This window comes from Polyergus mexicanus, unplaced genomic scaffold (assembly GCF_030449975.1).
Source record: "Polyergus mexicanus isolate NDT 795.1 unplaced genomic scaffold, iyPolMexi1.0 SCAF_2, whole genome shotgun sequence".
NCBI lineage: Eukaryota > Metazoa > Arthropoda > Insecta > Hymenoptera > Formicidae > Polyergus > Polyergus mexicanus.
Window position 1 is genome coordinate 9135939 of NW_027223322.1, and position 22308 is coordinate 9158246.

The following is a 22308-nucleotide window of genomic DNA, read 5'->3' on the forward strand; positions in this document are numbered from 1 at the left end:
AAAAGAGGAGAACCACAACCACGGCTAATTAAAGTGCGCATGCTCGAGTAATCGAGAAGCGAGCGAGCTCTCGGTCCTCGGTCTCGGAATGGCTGTGCGAAAGGGGAAAGGCGGCGAGAGACGGTGAAAGGGAAGGGTAGGAGGCGGAAGGGAGTGGAGTGCGCGGTTATCCGGGCGGCCATTGCGAAGTACCTTGTACGTTGAAGCCGCGAGCGCGATCCCGAGTGTCGTGCGACACCCAAGCGAAGGAATCTAGGCGGATCGACAGTCATCCTCGTGATAAGGTGCTCCGTGTGAAGCCCGGGACGCGCATTAAGACTCCGGCCCGATGGCTGAGACCGACAAGTTGAACATCGACAACATCATAGCTCGGCTCTTGGAAGGTAAAACTGGTCGATGCGCTCTACTACAGCAAGGAAGAAAAAAAGGGGGGGATGGCGACGCAGCGCGGCGAACGTCGTTTCGTTCGTCATCCTCCCGCGTTTCCTCGCGTTCTTCCTCGCTGTGTCTGCTCGACGATATGCCACGATGACAGATCGCCCCGCGATCCGATCTTTCCCTCTCAAGGGCATGGTAGTACACCGCCCTGAATCACAATCTTACTACCCCCTGTCGTTACGCAATGCCCTCCGAGACCGATGATCGTATCTCTATAGATTCCCGCTCTTGCGTCGTTAGTTTGTTTACATAAAAAACGCGGTTGACCAATACATATACATCTCGCTTTCGCTGTGATTCTGGGCGAGGTCCGTCTCTCCGTGCCGTAATGAAATCCTGTTTCTGCGTATTGGCTATCTACTTTGCTTTCACGTCGATGAACGAGGATTGTTCATTTTATTTATGAGTGCATTGAGCTATATCTGACGTCCAAACTGTTTGGTTCCCTAGAAAATAGGGGAAAGATTAAATACGAGAAAGAGTATATTGAGTGGATGAGGCAAATGTGTTTATTGACAAAATTCTTATTTATATAATGTCTTAATGAATAATTCGTTGACTCAAGTGTTCAGTTGTATAAGAGGATTCTTTGCAGCTTTATGTGGAATATGGATTGACTGATTTGTAATTTATATTTTACAAAATACACGAAATGTGTTTATTTCTTATTTATATATATTTTTGAAGTTTTAATGGTGCTGAGAATGATTAAGTCAATTATTATAACGAGTGTATTTAGTATAACACTGCTCATTAAAAGAGTTCAATAATTATCATATATTGAAAGATATAGAAAGTTTATAATAGGAATGATACAGTTGATGATATAAGATTGCTTGAAATGTTTGCTTAAAATGTTTATCAATATTATTGTCATATGAAAGCATAATTTTTTCACATTTTTTTAGTGCGAGGAGCAAGACCAGGCAAAAATGTTCAATTGACGGAAGTAGAGATTAGAGGGTTGTGTCTCAAGTCACGTGAAATTTTTCTATCACAACCTATTCTTTTAGAGCTTGAAGCACCATTGAAGATATGTGGTAAGCAAAATAAATGCTATAAGTCAAAGAAAAATAATTATTTAAATTCAAGCAAAAGAGATGTTTAATAATATTGACTACTTAATGACATTATAAAACTTTTTTGCAAGGTGATATTCATGGGCAATACTACGACTTGTTGAGATTATTTGAGTATGGTGGTTTTCCTCCCGAAAGCAACTATCTTTTTCTAGGAGATTATGTCGATAGAGGGAAACAATCTTTAGAAACTATCTGTCTCCTTCTTGCCTATAAGATCAAATATCCAGAAAATTTTTTTTTGTTGAGAGGAAATCATGAATGTGCATCCATCAATAGGATATATGGATTTTATGACGAGTGTAACTATCTATGAATATAGAATATCTTTATGATATTTTTTACATGTTTCTTACTTGTCTATATCTCTACAAATAAAATTATGTTTTAGGTAAACGTCGTTACAACATTAAATTATGGAAAACGTTCACCGATTGCTTTAACTGCCTGCCAGTTGCTGCGATAGTAGACGAAAAGATATTTTGCTGTCATGGAGGCTTGAGTCCGGATCTGCAGAGCATGGAACAGATTAGACGTATCATGAGACCAACAGATGTACCTGATCAAGGATTGCTCTGTGATTTATTATGGTCTGATCCCGATAAAGACACTATGGGTTGGGGCGAAAACGATCGTGGTGTATCGTTCACATTTGGCGCAGAAGTCGTTGCCAAATTTTTACACAAACATGACTTTGATCTTATATGTCGTGCACATCAGGTAAAAATATTTTAAATATATAGTTGATAGAATTCTTTTATGACTGTAAGATCTTGATGCATTCAAAATCTGAATTATTATTACTCAGGTGGTGGAAGATGGTTACGAATTCTTTGCCAAACGACAGTTGGTGACATTATTCTCAGCTCCAAATTATTGCGGCGAATTTGACAATGCAGGTGCCATGATGTCGGTGGACGAGACTCTCATGTGCAGTTTTCAGATTTTAAAACCAGCTGATAAGAGGAAATTTACTTACGGTGGTTTGAATGCGGGACGGCCAGTGACGCCACCGCGAGGCGCGAACAACAAAAATAAGAAGAAGTGAAATCCTTAGACTTGTCTTTTCGAATGGGACGTTTAGGATTTTACAACTGCTACTCCCCGACCCACCATCTATTAAGACGCTACGTCCTTGTAAGAAAGAATGAGAGAGAGAGAGAGAGAGAGAGAGAGAGAGAGCGAGCGAGCGAGACAGAGAGAGAGGAGTTATAATAATTATTATTATAATTATATAATTATATTATTATTTTCGATTGACTACGAATAGAAATGCAGAAATAGTAATAATGAATCGGAACATATTTATCAGAAAATCCGGAGGGGCGTTGCTTTTCACAGAGTTTGTCGAAAGTAGTAAAGTGATATAGTATGTTTGTAGTTAAATGTGTTACTGTATAAAACAAAATAGTAGATAACCTGATCTATCGATGATATAAGATTAGAAAAAATTGTATGGAGTTGTCAACAACATTCTTAACAATTGCAAAGTTGAAAAGTAAGAAGCCAAATAGCAGCAAAAACAATACTTTTACTGTAATTCGTCTTTCGCATTCGTAAATCTCATAACGTGTCTTGATTCATTTTTCATCTACATTTATTCATCAGTGTTGTCAACATCTAATTTGCCAAGAAGACAAGACCTCTTTCAACCACTTCGCGCTTTAACGAAAATCGACATGATAATTATATGTATTGCAATGTCACAAACACATGTGGTACATACATACATGCTGCTCTCACTTCATTTCATTATGTAAGTATGCTATTAATGAAGATATATTGATATACAAGTAATAACTAGAGCGATTGCCTAGATTTAATTCTCTAAAATATAATAGATATTTATATAGCTCGATACTTCTGTAAGTTGCACAAATTTGTAAACGACTTCTATTACATCATACGTACTTTTATAAATATACATTTATATATGAATTGTGAAATACAGAAAAAAATGGATGGTCAGAAAAAAAAACAGAAACAAATTTTGTTCAAAGCAAGTGTTGAAGCGTTTAATGAACCTTTAATGTGTACATTTTTGTCTTGTGACGAACGAAAACAAGTACTTGTATTGCGATTATTATGGCAGCAAGGCTTCTCTGGATTAATTAATATCAACGACACTATATAATATCTGTAAACGCGGGAGAATTAATCGTGTGATTAATAAACATATGCGAGCGCACATTGGTTTCACTATGATAGGCGTTTAATTATGAAATAATACGAAAAAAAAAGAAGCGGGCCCATTTACGGTCGAGGATTTTCCATCTCCCGATCGAGACAGTCCTGAATGAATCGAGAATCATTACTATTGTGAACATTATTCATTTTCCTCGCTTTCCACATTCATTTTATTTAGTTTCCCCACATATATCCCTATCTTCATTAGCCAATGCACAAAGCACAGATCCATCCTCGATAATATAGAAGAGAAAAGAAAAAAAAAACCACGACGTGAGGATCTTACGGGATCTTGAGATCGATCATGTTAATCTCCTCTCTTCATACTTGTACACACATTAATTTCTTTTTATAAATAAAATTCACATATAAAAACATCCATCATCTCTTCAATCGATACATATATATCCATCATCCCATAGCGATTTCCAATATGTAAGATTGGACCGAATTCAATTCCGTTTATCCCAGTTTATATAAGGCGAGCGTGACGTATCTTAATTTTGTCTCGCGTATATCTCGTATGTATGTAAAATGTATAAGAGAAATGCGCGATCAGGCACTATATACTTAGAATAATAACGCAAACGTCCGTAACGCATTCATATTCTTCACGTCTATGTAAATATCCGCTCATCTCAAAGACACATTTATTCGAAGTTTTTTCTTATTAATCGTACTATATTTAGATAGATACGTGATCGTTCCGGCGACTGTAATTTTAGCTGTGTTGTATTAAGAGAGGTACATATACGTACAAAAGGGCTAAGCCGATAACACCAATTATAATCTCGTCTTATTAAGCTGCTTGCGACGCACTTTCATTATCGCTCATAATCATCGGAAATTCAAATACGTGTGAACGATATTGATATGATTAAATTTTGAATTGAACTTTTTACTTATTGATACGATCAATAAGTAGATATCTATTCTAGTTGTACCTTTTGCGTTTAAAAAATAATAAATATATATTTTAGAGCAAAGAAAAAGAGAGAGAGTAGATTAAATTAGAAAGACATTATAGAAAACATGAAACAAACAGAAATTATAATTGATTTATGATCAGTAACGTGTATCGATCACTATTTCCTTCAGGCAATTTTCTGATATATTCAAAAAGTAGAAAAATATATTAATTAAAAATCTTTATTATACAAGACTTATTGTAGATGTAAATTACAAATATAGCCAAACATAAAATTATAACGAGCTGGCCAACAAGATATTTATATTATTTGCTTCTTTAAATAATTGAGATTTATTTATTGCTTCTCTCTTTCTCTCTTTACTTATTAGTAATCACATAAACATTAATAGTTGTTAATTAACAATTATATATATAAATATTTTAATATTTATTTATTAATAATATTACTAAGAGACAGAAAGAGGGAGAAAGAAAGACGGAGAGAGAGAGAGAGAGAGAATGGAATATTGATATGCCGCAAATAGCCGAAGTATGCTAAAAACGCTTTTATCTAAAAAGTATGTGTTGTTTTTACTAAGTAAGGTATTTCCTTAAAAATGATGCGAAACAATGGCAGAAATGTCGCGAGGAAAAGAAATAAGAATGCATCAGTAGCGTCGGCAATCTAAGAGTAGATTTTATATATATATATATATATATGTATAAATCAAACTCGCGAAAACCGTATGAGATACAGAGAAGCATGAAAAAAGTGTGTCAAGACAAAAGAGGATAAAAAGTGCGTGTTTGCAAAAAGTAGATTAGTATTAACAGAAATTTTTTTGCGTAAAAAAATCAAACTTCTGATCTTTAAAATCAAGTTTTTTGTAAAAATTGTTGGATTTTTATTTATTTTATCCCACTACTTTTCTTTCGCTCTCTCTCTCTCTCTCTCTCTCTCTCTCTCTCTCTCTCTCTCTCTCTCTCTCTCTCTCTCTCTTTTTCATATTATTAATATCGGCATAACGATTATCGATATAAGCAAACAATTTTGCCAATGACGTCATCTACCGATTTTTGAAAACGAGGAATGTAATTTACACAGAATTCTGATTTATTTTAATTTGCTTAATCCACATACGATATTTAAGGCTTTGGTTTATCGTGGAGCAATGTCAATGATCGATCAGTTTAAAAAAGTTTTACGATAAAGAGAAGGAGCGATCCCCTATATACGTACGAATTAAGAAGTCTTACATCTTCGAATAGTGTGTATATACTTTACTTTATCGAATATATCGAATAAATATTAACGAAGTTTGAGAATTTTGTGAATGTCAGAATGAAAAATGTGCAAGTATAGTGAACCTAAGCGAAGTTACAGCATAATTATACTCCATTCGGCACTATATACATATATATATATACATATACGTATAATACAATTATATTATTAAATAACTCTGTGAAAGAAAAATCTGCGATTGAATTGAAAGACTTGAAATCTTAATTTAATTCTTACTAATTTAGCCCTCCTCTCTCTCTCTCTCTCTCTCTCTCTCTCCCACGAATATAATTAATTTTTCTCATATATAACTCGTACTTTGATAATATTAAACAAACTTTAAATTAAAAATTATTCAAGCTTTAAAATTATTAATCTTTCAGAGATTTTAAGAATTGAATTTTTAAATATTAAAACTTTGACGCGTTTTTTACTTATCTTTTTATATAGTTAGAGTTTTTTTTTTTTCGCTGTTGCATCATGCACATAATGAATCATTTTGTATACGGAATACCTTGCACCGTAGGGTTGAAGAATGTATTCCCGGGCGGCAAGATGAAAAGATCCATTCCTGAGTCCATTGCACCTACCCCTAACATTTCTGGCTCACCAAGACTCCGCCTTCCGACATCAAAGCAGAAGACAGAGGATACATGCAGCATCCCATCGCCGACCAGCGTGGGTGCTCGTGTAGGAGGATCCTCAGAAAAGCCCTCCTTTCTTCCGCGTGCCTCCTTAGTCGTGTTCATTCTCTCTCTCTTTCTCTTTCTCCGTCTTTCTTTCTCAGAACGAATCTTCTAGAGAGAAACCGAGAGATAGGAGAAAGAAAGAGAGAGAGAGAGAGAGGGAACGTTCTTTACTTTGAGAGAGAATGATGTCTCGATGATAAGTCGCGGGATAGTAGCCTCGGGCGAGTTCTTTCTGATTCATCCGGGGTCCGCGCGGCTTTGAGCGTCCTTGTCAGCGTCCGGACACCGAGGTGAGGACAAGTCCTGTTGACGGCAGAGAGCAGCCTCTCGACGATGTCGGAGCTCGTCGGGTACTCGGTCAGAATCGGGACGCCGCTGAAACCACGGTCGGATCTTCTTTCAATGGGTAGTCGCGAGAGATGCTGAAGAAATCGCTCGTTTTGCGTTACGTTGTCGACGACATTAATGAGGAGACAGATAGAGAGAGAAAGTGAGAGGGGGATGACTAGAAATTTTCTCAACGAAAACGCTATCTTGTAAAACGCGAATTGAGCTATTGATAATTAATGAACGATTACCGTCGTTAGTGATCGCGATTATCGATTAAAACATATAATTATGTACACATAATTGTTCGGACAATGGTAATTTTCAGAGTGCGCGTTTTCTCAATTCAAGGGAATATCACGTGTGTATCTTCGAATGAGAATTTATTGATGAATTGACGATGACGATAATAGAAATAATTCGCTAGTGCGCAAAGTGTTGTTTTTCTCCATTAAATCTTTAATCAAGTTCGAAATGTCGACGAATAGTGATTACAGTGCAAAACAAATCGAAAATTTAATCACATGGATTACGAATCGACGCATGGATTATGCGTATCCTTTGTCGCGATAATTGGTATAGTGATAATCGATACCGATATTGTTGACGAGGATGCAACCGCAACACGAGCAACGACGCGAAATCGCTGCTGATTGCTGTTATCAGCAATGGCAGACGCATCATCATCATCATCATCATCATCATCAGCATCCGCATCTGTCTGCTATACCTTCGCCGATGCAACAAATGGAAGGTAAATCATATACAATATAAATAATTAACCTTTATGTTTGTGTGTTCATATATTGCATATTGTCAAAGACATTCCCATGCGATTCATTGGAATTTTAATTTGTTAATTAAATTATTAATTTATTAATTTAAAACTTTTAGTAAACCCCATAGTTCGGTATTTATATTTCCAAAGCATTTAGAGAAAGAGAGGACTTCTTAATTGAAATCATATTTATCTTGTTTTAAGATATAAACGATTGTCAAAACTATGCTATTCTATCACTCATTCATACAGGAAAAATATCTTTTTTATATTAAATTTTATTTAAGTTGTGTAGAATTTTATATAATTTTTTTTTATATTTTATATTTTTATTCCATAATAATGTATTCTTTACTTCACGTATTTTTATATTATCATGTTATTATGTATACGGAATAATTTGTAGAAAAGTCCGGATATCGTTACATTTATGCGTCGAAACGGCAAGTGCATTAAAACGACGACGTGTTTCTCAGTTCTCACGGCTGCTTTTCTTTAGTTCGCACATCGAGCTTTCCGAGCTTTTTCATTGCATTCTGCGGTGCAGACCCTTCTTGGAGAACAAAGGAAACGCTTTAGTTGATTCTGCGATACATCATCGATCGTTCTTCAAATTTCAAACTTGTAATTTAAAAATGATATAAATAATCTGTCACGAGTAATGTGCGAGAAGTGACATTTTCTTAAGTCATTTTCAAAGAGAGGAAAAAAGAAGTGTTAGCAGATAGAGAAAACAAATTGAGAAACAGTGATTAGAATGTTAGAACGAAATAGGGGAAGTTTGTTTTTGCAAGCTCCTTAAACTTTTCGATATTATTAAATATCACATTTAAAAAAACTTAAATTATTATTATTAATACTGAAACTTTGATGCTTATATTGAACGCTGTGAAAAAATTTCATAATTTGTACACGATTAAAATTAGGTAAACCGTGAAAAAATCTCAGCTGCGGGAAATCTTTAAAGAAAATTTTTAATAAAATTCATTTGGCAGACAACCTGCTAAATATGCAATACATTTTTGATAAGTTTAAACTCGTAAATTTCTCAATTAACTTTGTTTTTCATTAATTTTTTCGTATACAAACTGGTTCATGTATAAGATTATATAGGATTATATTTATGGAAAGCATTTCCCACTAACAATAAGCGCATTCCCCTTGAACTACGGATTTTTCAGCCAATTTTGAATTGATTTTTTCTTTAATAATATCTATTCATAATGTCTGAGTTAAAAACGATTGAAAATGAAAGACTTTTTGGAAACTAACAAAGTTTTTGAAGGAAACAAATAAAAAAATAGATAATAACATCGTATGTCTTTAATTCATTTTAATCAAATTGTAATAGAAAGAAAGAAAAGAAGAATTTGGAGATTTAAGGCTATTACAAAAATATATATTTAATAATATATTAAAAATCGGAAAATTGTGAGAAATAATATGATTTTCGCTGAGAAAAAGCCGTCTAAAAATTTGCAAAAAATCCGCGATTGAAAGGAAATACGCTTAATGAGGAACAATCTAAATAAAACGTAATGTTATTTTTCGTAAATTTGAGCAAATATATATTTATACTTGCGCTAAATCGTTTTTTGTTTTACTTTCAGCCTGTTTGCAGAGCGCCGGAAGAGTGAAGCGATCGCGCAGTCCGAATCCGATGAAGGTCGCTTTGCCGGTCCATGTGGTGAACCCGATCTCTCCGTCAGCCACAGAATCCCGCAATGACAGCAATAATAACAATCGTCATCACGGTGATCATCATTCGAGCGACGACGGTGGGTCCTCCGCCGAGGAATTGGGTGCGAAACGGCCCCTTCATCCGGCACTAGTTGGCGCCGGTGCAGCCTTGGAGGCGAAGCCGCTATGGGAGGAATTTCACCAGCTAGGTACTGAGATGATCGTCACGAAAGCGGGACGAAGAATGTTCCCCACGTTTCAGGTAAAGATCGTAATACTTGTTTGAAACTCTAAAAACAAAATATCGAAGTGACGATGTCCACGAAGAATGAAGATCATTATCGATGATATAACTTGAAAAAAATGATTATTAATTATTTTATTTTTTATTATTTTATTATTATTATTATTAATTATCAGAATATGTATAAAAATACTTGAGAAAGACTAAAAATGAATCCGAATATTTTATAAATAGCGCACATCCGATAATTTAACAATCATATGTTTTATCTTTTTTAAATATAATTTTATTTATATATTTATATGGTTTGGCATCCGCTGTTATGATTTATTAGTCGTGATGTAATTCAAAATTATTCAACTTTGAAAAGTTATTCAACTTTGGCGGGATCAATAAATTTTCAATATCAATTTTCTAAAACTCATCGTCAAGAAATTTTATTTTACATTTTCGAGAGATATGATCTTTCATATAAAATTATTATCTTTCTCAAGCTAATGTCAATAATAACAGAGTATCTATTTAAAATCAAATCACGTTGATATATAAAGCTTAGAGGAAAAGCTGAAAAGTGGAAAAAAAATTTCATTCTTGGATGTTCTCTTAATATAAAATATTGTGACATCGATTGCGAGTTTATCAATCTGATTAAGAATATTTCGCGCGAAACGGACGAAGAAAGTGCGTACGAGAAATGATAAATATTTTGGTGATCGATAGTGTCGACTGTTCGGCTTGGATCCCAACACGGAGTATCTGATGGTGATGGATTTTGTTCCATGCGACGATAAGAGATACCGATACGCGTTTCACAGCAGTGCCTGGGTTGTCGCGGGTCGTGCTGATCCTGTATCACCTCCCAGGATTCACGTGCATCCCGACAGTCCTGCGAGTGGCGCTCACTGGATGAAACAGCCAATTTCCTTCGACAAATTAAAACTGACCAACAATCAACTGGACGATAACGGACATGTGAGTCAATCTTTCGTTGCTTCCGAATTATTCACGATAGCATAAAATAATAATGCGTTCCGAAGAGTATTTGGAACTGTATCTCTTTTACGTCATTCGAATGATATAAAAGGGCGCATTTAAGAAATAGAAAATTTTTAATACTTAATGTCTTTTAATTATACACACATAGCATTCTTCTATCTCAATTTTTTTTAATTAGATTTCTATTTGTCTTTTCTATTAAATTTTATCTAAAACGTTAAAGAATTTCTCTCAAACAACTAATACCATCTCAAACATTCATTTGCAGGAAAAGAATAAAATATTTAAACCATTAATTTAGAATTGATTCTTGATCAAGTATCAATTATTCGTGAGATAGAAGCTTAGAGATACATTTAATTCGGTTCTAATCACATTCTACAGGTTCTAATTACATTCTAATTCGGTAAGTCGCAAAATTCGTTCGCCGTTATATGATTTTCTCGCGGTGTAACTCGAATTTTTCGATCGACTGTTTCGTAAAGCGCATCTACGTAATAAAGTAGAATGAGAGACGCGAGGGTTTCCACATGTTTGTCGTTTACGGACGAGTTCGCCTTAATTGACCTGAGATACGAGCCTGTCGCTCACGAGAGAAATTACGAAGAGTAACAGCGCGACATTTTCACGCGAGGATTGTTTGTCGTTTAAAAAGATGCCGGTCGTAGATTAACCGGGCGTATCTCGCCGATCACGCTTCTTTCTTACCGAAGAACACGTATCACACGTGCCGGTTATCTTAAAATAAAGTCTCAATTTTATAAGCGAGACCGATGCGCGATTAAGGACGATTTAAATACACTTCACGGTTCTATTTTATCATATAAAATACATCGACGATACGAGATATTACATCTATATAAAAATATAAAAGAGATCTCTGAGAACAATTTTATATCCGCTAAAACTCTGTTAAATATATATAATCTTTATCCCTTTAAAAATGTTATTATTATATGAATTCTGGCTTCTTGTATTGTATAAGCTTTTGTTTTATTAAGCTTTCGTTTCGTGTTATTTGTAATGTAAGCTTTTCAAAGATAGAAGACTTATTCGTGAGAAAAGATTGTGTGTAATAGTTGTGCATTTTTAAGGGTTAATGCTATTTGGCAGACTCGTGATGTCCTGTCTGCAACATATTAATCTCGCCTTCTTGTCGCCACGAGTAGAGCTGAGACTATCGTGTGTATATAAAGAGTAATGTAAACAGATATAATATAAACTATGCGCCTCGTAGAGGCTCTGGGAAAGAGGCGTAGATTTTGTGTAACGTTCAATGTACCTTGAGAAAGAATTAGCAGCGATCAGCATATTGACTCATTTTTCGGTCGCACAATGTCAATCTTGATTCGAAATCGATTGTGAAATCCTTCGCAGAAGCATAATGCTTACGTGGCGTAAAGTAAAACCTACTTATGATTATTTTGCTGCAATATATATAATAATGAGAATTAAAACTAATGAATAATTTCTATCTCAAAGATAACAAGGATCAATATGAAATAAGAGATTTCAGAATTAGAATGTGTTTGGAATATCAGTTTGATCTCTTAGCAAAGATATTTTGTGATAATACTTTATGATATTTTATCTTTTCTTACATTAATACGTATATTGATATATTTTCGTATGGAATATTCTTTGTGAATCGAAACTGTCATTTCTGACACTCTTTTTGCGATCTTTACCATTCGACAATTCTTATCGAATCGCTATCGAAACAGTTATTAGCGACGTATGTAAATATTTACGCACCGACCAACTATCATTCTGGCTCTAATTAGTCTCTCGTTTCTTTTCTCTGTTTCTTTTATACGGCGATTTTTCTAAGAGAGAACCTTTTCATCTTTCTCTTCTATATATATTAAATATATGAATCGTCAAGATTTTTTCGAGAACATCTCAAGTATCGTATGTTTGCGGCCGCAAGAGATTTCGCTTCGATTCTCTCGATCATGCAGCATGTGATGCACCTGCGATGGTGCTTACGATGCTCAAAATAATTCCTCGCGACCGCGTTCGTGCCAAATCCATCAAGCCGACCGCGAACGCGATCGCGAAACGGGGGCTCAGTGTTGCGATGTATCGGCATACCGATGAACGAAAGGACATGCGATGTGCCGACATCGTGCACATGTGTTGATCGCGAAGGAGGTCAGGTGCTCGTTTATTATGTTACGCGTGATTTTTTTGCGATTGATTATCGCTTCGCCGTTCCTAAACAATGAACGAGATTTACGTTCAAGGATAATCGAGCTTTTACCTCAGAAATGAGTAGAAATAATCCAAATTATGGCAGCAAGCAAGAAGTTTATTATATCATTCATAAAAATATAATATTATATTTTTATTTATATTCTGATGGCCGTACTCTATTGACATAAATATATATATATATATATAATCTGTGAAATAATATTATATATATATATATATATAAGCTTAAGATAGAGAAAAAATATTACTAATTTTTTTTTCAATTGTTGAATTTAATTATCTCAGAAATGAATCTCTTGACATAATTAAATTCCATTTGACATCGTCGATATTTTTTTTTATAAAGAATTTTCTTTTCCCCGATTGTACCACGGATCGGTCTATATATTCACATCGCAATCTGTATAGCATCCTGCAATCATAAAAGACGGCGTATTCTCGAGATGTGATTTATTTTCCGACACTCGAAACATCCTCCGTGACAGAGAAGGAGGAAACTTGTGTTCAGGCTCTCCACTCGCGTTTCTCTCAAGAATGTATGTCGCTCTTTTCTTTCGCGGGAAGACCTCTGACCCGTGGCGAGAGGCCGTTCTTTTTCTCGCGTTACACACAGAGCAGTTTGTTCCTTTAATTGCGCACAGAAAAATGTGACACCGGGCCTTATAAAAAAATTCGTAGGCGGGTCAGGAATGCCCGCTGATGCTCGTCCTTAATTGACATACTCGCTATCGCGAGGCCGGATATCTGGAGAAGACTTTTTAAATATTACCCTAGATTTAGGAAGATACAATCATATTTGGAAGATAAAGATAGATTGATAGAAATAAAATGTTTACTTTAGAATAATAATAATGTTTTCGGGACAATTAATATTTTAAAGATGATGGACTATATATATCTATATATAAACACGTTACACATACGTGATGTTATAGACTTCACTTTACTTCAAATAGACTTTACGAGAGCAAAATTATAACTTCAGGATGATATACAGGCTGATATAAATATATTTAGAGTCAAGTTTAAAAAAATGTAAAGTTGTGAAAAACATGCCACAGTTTAGATTTAGCTGAAAAAAAAAAAACTTTACTCAAGATATGCCAAAGAATTTCCGGATTACGTATAAACGAGAAATCATCACGAATGATAAAGGATTATTTGAGATTCGGGAGAATATTAGAGAGAAGAAAAAAAAACTAATCGTGAAAAATACGTTTTATAGAAACAGCGTCCCAATTTTCGGGCCATACGCGCTTTTACTCTTGTGTAGAACACACGTATATATATATACTTATATGTGTGTGTGTGTGTGTGTATGGGCCTACTGACACACACATGTCATCGTGGAGCATATGCGCGTAAGTGAGCGGAGGGAAGGACGAGGGTGTCGGATTGCGGGCCGGGGGTTAGTTTTTACACTAATTAGTCACCGACTCTCTTCTAGCTGTCAAACATTGCGACCGCCCCCCTGTGGCGCTCCTTCCTTCCACCGAATTCGAGTTTCACGTGTCCTCATTCCTTCTCTTCTTCTTCCCTTCTGGACCCTTTTTTTCCGTCGTTTTCTCATATGATGATGACGACTTTACCAAATTGTGCCCATCGATCGGGACGCGTGAAAGCATTTGTTGCTCTACGTTTGTCACAATATTTGTAATGCTGTGTTTTTTTTTTTACCACCAACTTATGCTGCAGAGTCACAAAATTGGAGAAGAAAGAGAAAATATTTTAGCTTTATAAATTTCTTTGTTTAATGATTAAGTTTAAATCAACCTTTTTTCCCTTTTTTTCTGTTTTAATGCATATGAAGTTAATCAATTGAAATAAATATCATAAAGCTTATCTCCACGGTTGAGCTTAAATAATGATAATATATTTTTTTGAAAAATTCATAACAAGCGCAGTTTGAGATGCTACTTGCTCCGAATCAATACATAAATATCCCGCGATTTTATTTATCGGTGCGTTTGTCTCAAGAAGAGCGATTTGTGAAATTTGATTCGAATAATGAAAAAATCCACGAAAGTAAATGCGTTAATATTGTTCATAGATTCGAGTCAATTTCTCTCCGCGCACGTTAAAACCGTTGATCCTTTCACACGTTGCAGATTATCTTGAACTCGATGCATCGTTACCAGCCGCGCTGTCACGTGGTGGTCGCACCCTCGCCGCCCGGTTCAGCCCCGGATCCCCGCACGGAGAACTTCAAGACGTTCCCCTTTCCGGAGACCAGGTTCACCGCGGTCACCGCGTACCAGAATCACCGGATAACCCAGCTGAAGATCGCCAGCAACCCGTTCGCCAAGGGCTTCCGGGATTGCGAGTCCGATGAGTGCGAGTCCGCTAGCGTTGCCGTAGCCGGTGGGATGCAGAGTCCGGCTAAGAGACCAGCCACGGCCGGAAACGTCGCCGGTCCTGCCGTCCTGTCATCCAGTTACAACGCTATGCCAGCACCGATGCAGATCCCGGTGGGTATCACCGCCGGGACCTCCCAGGAGCATCATCAGTTTTACGGTGCGACCAGCGCCTCGGGTCCTTGGACGCATTATCCGAGCCATCATGGACAACCGTCGGCGCACGTTAACGCGGTACATTATCCGACGCATATGCAACCGCATCCACACCATTCAGGCGCTTCTCTTTACGGACCGCGATAACTGATATAATCATCTCTCATCGTTTTATTATTTCTCATCGAATTCTACGTCGGCGATTTGATGTTCGAAGAATAGAGTGGAATTAAAATGTATTCTCGTATCATTCGTTTCTCGATCGATATATGTTTTTCATGCACCGTGCGATAACTGATCTCATCGATTGAGAATTCAATGTATGCTTAAGGAACAGTGGAAACGAAATGTATCCTCGTATCCTGGTGCCTTATTCTCATAGATCGCGATAATCGATTATTGTATGATCTCTTATCGCTGAAGATTTATGTCCTTGAGATAAAAAGTGGAATTTCAAGTGTATCTCTCAAGGCTTTTTTTGTATAGATCGCGAAAATTGGCAATTGTTATTGGTAATACGATTTCACCTTCTTATATACAAAAGTTTGCTGGTGCCTTTACGTCTATTTTAGACGGAAAAATGTGATCTTTCATGAAAAAACTATATTCTCGATGCCTTCCTAATACTTGAGAAAACAGTGGGATATCAAAGTATTTGCACATTTTATTCTCGTCCTGATTCTTTTTTTCGGGCATGAGAATCGCTTTACGTGAAGCTATGTAAATTAAAAGATCGTAATGTTTATCGTATATATCTATATTTTTATTTATAGCAACGGTTTTCAGTCTGAAATTATTTTAAACTGAAAATAAGATATAAAATAATTAATAGAGATGCCTTATTAAATGCTAATACTCGATAATGTAATTTGTACCAAAGATTATACCAATATTTCATATATAAATTATGAATCTATATATATTCAAGTTACGTGCAATAAAAGTTTTCTAGTGATTCATATATTTACATTATTATAAGCAATAATATTAAGCGAATAATATTCATTACTTAATCATTGATAATATTCGCAATATTGACATATTTTTGGAAAATGCTCTGAAGGATCTGCATAAATAAAATTACAATAGATCCAGACATTTATATTCAGACTTTTTCTTTCATGTGTAACGTCCAAGCGTACAAGCGAGCATTTCTTTTTTTTTTATGTATTAAAACATGCGGTTAATTAAAAATATCAACAAAGAAAATTATAAAACATAATGAGAGTAATGCAAATTAATATTTTACTCGCAAATTAATTTTGGCATCATTCATTTTCATAAAAATTTTTCTAAGTGCTTCGAATTAATTCGCGCGTAAGAAACGAATCGACCGATCGACTAAAGTTGCGGAAGACCAGGGCAAGTAAGTGCCTTTTGTAGGAGCAAAGTGCGTCTATTTATACTAGGTATCTCAAATGCCGAACGAGCTTAAAACGTTCCCGAGCCAAGACGGGAAAGTAAACGCGCCGTGACACTCCGTGAGAGTAACGTGGCTACTAAGTGCCTTAATAAATTATGCCGCCCGGGTATCGTGCCATTGTGCCTCCAACTTTTTAAAAAGACCCTCGTTCGTTATATAATAGAAGAGTATTTCTTTATTTATGGCCAAACAAGGAATAAACACACAAGGAATATAATGAAATATATATTATTTCTTTTGAACCGACCTTTCTTTCTTCCTAAAAAACGTGCATGCGAATTTAATATCCTATTTCGCAAGCGGAGTTTTCCGCTTCTTTGACTAATTAGATTCTTAATTAGAAACTGTTAGCAGATATTTCATACCAGTTTTATACAATATCTAATATATTGTGAAAGTGTTATATATCTCTTTTGTTTTCTATAACTTGACAGGGGATATTATATACAATTAAAATATATTAACGATACATACGCATATATCTTATAGTCTTATGTAAAAGTATCGCGCGTATAACGTCTATTATACATAATATTTCGCAATTCCATTCTATTTGAATAAATCTTAAATTTATAAAAATTTCTCTCTTACATTTATTGTTTATAAAAGAATCGTATATTTATTTTACATAACAACTCAATTTAAATTATATCGCGACGATACATTTTCGCCGACTATCGCGAAAACCGTAGTTTGACATCGCGACTGTCAGAAATGACGAACTAACGGCGACGAAGCGAAATGAGAAGTAATTCGAGCATCTCTGAAGCCTCCGTAGACCGACCACGACGTATACCGTGATTGATGGCTGCGCGGGGAACAACGCTGTGTAAACATATTACAAGCGTATGCTTAATGACTGTCGGTGGCTACAGTCTCAGCCAGTTCAGTTAAACGTTTTACACTCGTCCGTATTTTCAAAAATGTCCCCGTCCTTTATTAAAAAAGAAAAAGGGAGAAGAGAAAATGCGAGACGACTCTCGCTGCACGATATATGTACATCTGCGCAATATTTAAAAGATACTCTCTTATGTAAGAAAAAAAGATATTTATCATTATCCTTGTATTTAAGAGAGATATATTACACATGTATATAACTTACAAGATACAGAGATAAATATTTATTACTAAGAAAATAAACTAAGAACATTTGTTTCTTATTTAAGACGATCTAATATTCGATATGTAAGTACAAGAGGGGAGTTACAATATAATTGGCTTGCATTATTATGAATCAAAAGATTAAATTACGAATTTTAAACGAATTCCTACTCGACAAAATTAATTTAGTTCGCGAAAGTGGAATTTATTAACTTATTCTGCGAAAGGACTTTTATGTTCAACGCGAAAACATACACTGTGTGCCGGCACAAGGGAGGGTCTTGCGCGGGGTGCCTCTCTGTACTTTTGACACTTTAACCCTAGGAGTAATATAAGACCGCGAGACTCTTGGTCCATACAGAGAAGCCGCGCTTATCGACGGCGCGTGACGGCGCCGGCAGTAAAAAGCCGCCTCTCCCTGCCCTGCATATTCTTTTCATCTTCGTCGTAGGTGTTGCGGCTAACCAGAGTTAATCCCCGAGAGGTCACCTGACACTATATCGCCGTCGGTGACACCCTTTTTGAGTTTATGTTTAAGTCAAAGGCAACAGACCTCCTCGGTTAACAACAAGAGAAAAAAAAAGACGCGCGAAAAGTCTTTACCACCAACGTTGTTCGAAAGGAACGTGTCCACATGCCTTTCGTCGAAAGAATCGCGTTTTCATCACATTATAAAGAAATTCATTGTAAAGTAAATCAAAAGACTGATTGTGTACGTTTAAATTGGTATTATGAAATGAATATATATTAATTTTAAAATTAATTAAAAGTAATTTTTTGCCAATGTAATTAAAATTGATAATAAAATATTAAGAGAGTGTTTTTATACAGCTGTAGATTGTTGATAATTATGAACAATTAATAGTAATTTGTGAGCAATAGCAAATATACGAGTTTTCTATTTCTGCTGGATTTAAAGACATGGGGAACATTCCTTTACTATAAGTTTCTTTTTCCATATACTTCTATTAGTCCTTGTAAACCCACTTTACTGCCGAGGCGTAACCACTGACCTCTAAAAAGAACATGTCTCTGGAATCTTTCACACTCTCCCCTCATCGCAACATCTTTCTGACCACCCAATTTCTAGTCGTATTCCTGATCATGGAATTAGAAGCGATCGCTCTATTGTTTTATAATATATGTAGAGAGCTTTATTACATTAATATATATTAAAAAATAATCGTTGGATCGCAAAAATATTTGATATAATAATTTAAAAAATATTTTTTTGTCAGTTTCTCTATTTTAAATACTATTTGTTAATAATCTTGTTCTTTTTTCTTTAATGCAGTTTAGAGAATATTTGAAAAAATTTCTACTATGTAAACTGTATATTCGGCAATTTTTAATTCTTAATCGGTTATATTTTACAATATCCATTATTGAATTACTTCGTTGTATTGCGATGAAAATATTTTTCAGATGTAACAAACACGGAATTGAATTATATATTATTGTATAATACTTTAAAGAGTGAGAATATTATGAATGATAAATATAAATATTATACAGTCGTTCTAAGATTCAAGGTATATATAAATTCTCTGTAAGAAATTAGTTCTAATTAAAATTATATGACAATACTACATAAAAGGAAAGCAAAAAATGTACAAAATACGTAAAAATTGCGTTTAAAATTTTCTGTAGATTTGTATTTTCTATTATTATTACTATTGGAATAATTCTTTATTGGATTATTTTATCCTGCAAGTTGTACATCTCTTGTCATCGCTATTTCCTTCATCGATATCGATCTAGAATACGCGTGCTGTCAATTATCAAATGCAACCGAGTATAACGAGAAGCGATGTGGTATGAGAAGCGGTATGAAAGAGAGCTTAATAAATCTCCCTAATTTTCCGGCGGTGGCTCGTTGGTTGCGGATCAAAGACCAACAAATGAATCGCTTGGTAGATGGAGGGAAAAAGGAGGAAGGAGGAAACGCGGGCGCGCATTCACGTCTCCTGGAGGAAGGCGCTATATCCCACGGATCATGAATCCGTCATCGCAACCTACCACGGCCCTACAATTCGTGCGTGCACATTATGGCAGGGCTTTTATAGTTTCCACATCGTCGACATGGCGAAACGCTCTCTGAATTTTCGAAGAAGATCTTGAGTTGTTTTATATATATATATATACACATACGGAATAGTCGCGCACAATTCTCGCGATCTTAATTTTAATCACAAATTCTTCCGTAAATTTGTAATCGGTTTTTTTCTTAGCACAAAATGTCGAGACATTAATAGCTTACGGCTTATAGGCGAATAAAAAACAAGAGTTTCTCACGTATTAAGCTTCAGAAGAACAAATATACAACAAAACCATAATTAATGTCCAGAAACTAACTAGTAGATTTCAAGTAAATTTTAAGAGAGAATATCAATTTCAAGAACTTATAAAGATATATGATAAAATAAAATTGAAAAAAATGTGATAAATGATATTTTCCTCAAGATATGCATAATCTTGGTTTAATTATAATAGATTAAATATATGTAGCTTTATGTATTTTTATTACGCAAAAAGATTCCTCTCTCTTTAGACAATAGATACTAATTATATATAAATAAATATCAATAATATTACCTCGATCTGATATCGTAATTTTTGCTCTATATTCGCCACATGTTACTTTTGAAAGATCGAAACCTCTTGCCGCTGAAGAAGTCAACCGGCCAGATCTGAGGAAGCGTCGCGGCGTGGCGCGACGCGGTGATGTGCGACGACCAAGAAGTTCATATCCTGCGCACGAATACGGCCGCAATGACAGATTTACAGATTCCAGCCATCGTCCTCTTCCACGGGGCGATTCTTAAAGCGGAAGGCGCGTCTTGTACACGCGGCCCCGGCCGAGTGCGCGTCAAATCGCACCTCGACTGTTTACGCTTTACGTCTGCAATCTTTTCCTCGTCCCTCTCGTTGTCCCACTGCTCTCTTCTACTTTTACTGCCGCCATCCTCGCCGTATTTTGACGGTCCTGCGTGTTTTATGTTAGTTATTTATGTCCGCGAAATGTCGAGCGCGCATTTCGCGATATATATAAAAATTGATATATTTTGTATGAAGTATATAAAGATACGATATATATACCGTAGAATGAAGAAATTATATATGAAGAAATCATAAAGTCGTCATATTTTTTTCTCGACATATATGTCATGATTTATTTCTTCATATAAAATCATCACTCTCTTTCTAGTTATATTATTAATGATAAATCATATAAAAAAATATAGAAATATAAGAAAGTGTAAGAGAAATATAACAAGCAGATAAAGTATAGAAGATCAATTACTTTTGAATCAATTACTTACCATGCGCCATGTAAGTATATTAAAGAAAATTTTGGAAATGCGGGATAAACGCGACAAATATACGGTTGACTTGGCCCGATGTTGCAATGACAGAAGATCGTCCCCTCTATTTACATAAGGTAAACCTCTTCTAGGCATCCGTGGCACAGTCACGGTCATCGTCTGTCTTCGCGTGCTTCGCTTGCTTGGACACAGTTTTCACCCACGCCGATAGATATGTCCGTTTCCTTCCTTTTTTGTATCTTTGCTTCCGTAAAATCTTCGTGTATGTCTCTCTGAAAAATATAAATATCTCTCTGAATAAAATATTTAATACCTCATTTCCCCATGTGTGTTTTAGATATATTTAAACTTGATTCATTTTGGATTTTTCGTTATCATATTCTAATTTTAATTTTTTTATCCAAATATTAACAATGTTATTATAACGATTATATCAACATTGTAATATTTTAATACGAGGTAACATATTGTGGTAACGATCTAGAAATTCCGCGAGTGGGCGGAATTGAAAGAAGAAACGGTGGTAACTTTCGGTGTTGGCACAAAGTGCAATTTACGACAGATTTAAATCATAAGTGTTGGCAGTCATCGGTCGTGCGATTATGACAAACAAGTTCACGTAAAATAATCGTGTCTGCTCATTATTAATAAGCCCGCAACGTAAAATAACGATGACGCTTATTAATGCAATCGAGATACTTATTTCTAAAAATTACTTTCGTTGAAATTTGCCGACATTGAAATCAGATTATCTTTAGATGCAATTATATCGATTTTGCAGAGGTAAAACGAGATCTCTATCATATTTCGTTTCGATTTGAACGATAAAAGACAATTAAAGAGGGCGTGAATAAACTTTTAAAATAAATTGAGAATTTATCTAGTAAGATTAAGAATTTCTCCCTTAGATCATTCATTCATTGCGATTTAGCGAAGGAGGAAGGAAATGGAAACTAGGTGATGCGCATTTTGATGCGATTCTCTCGCGTTTTCGGTCGCGCACCCATACAGTCGGCACGCATATCCTATCTCGCCGCTGGAATCCTCATATGTCTGTCAACGTGATTCTCCAACACCTCGGGGCCTCGGATCATTTTGCTCGCGCGGATGCTCACGCG

At 35.4% G+C, this 22308-nt stretch overlaps 2 protein-coding genes across 2 annotated transcripts; both read left to right on the top strand.

The window, feature by feature from the left end:
* The first annotated feature begins 122 nt into the window (after positions 1-122).
* On the top strand, positions 123-6131 carry LOC138944822 (serine/threonine-protein phosphatase PP1-gamma catalytic subunit B). The gene is made up of 5 exons (XM_070315864.1): positions 123-383; positions 1347-1478; positions 1589-1819; positions 1909-2237; positions 2326-6131. Exons 1-5 carry the CDS (start codon positions 329-331, stop codon positions 2563-2565), a joined length of 987 nt encoding a protein of 328 aa, XP_070171965.1. The 5' UTR covers positions 123-328; the 3' UTR covers positions 2566-6131.
* Positions 6132-7335: 1204 nt separating this feature from the next.
* On the top strand, positions 7336-16055 carry LOC138944825 (T-box transcription factor TBX10). The gene is made up of 4 exons (XM_070315869.1): positions 7336-7669; positions 9304-9635; positions 10338-10589; positions 14939-16055. Exons 1-4 carry the CDS (start codon positions 7528-7530, stop codon positions 15485-15487), a joined length of 1275 nt encoding a protein of 424 aa, XP_070171970.1. The 5' UTR covers positions 7336-7527; the 3' UTR covers positions 15488-16055.
* Positions 16056-22308: the final 6253 nt, after the last annotated feature.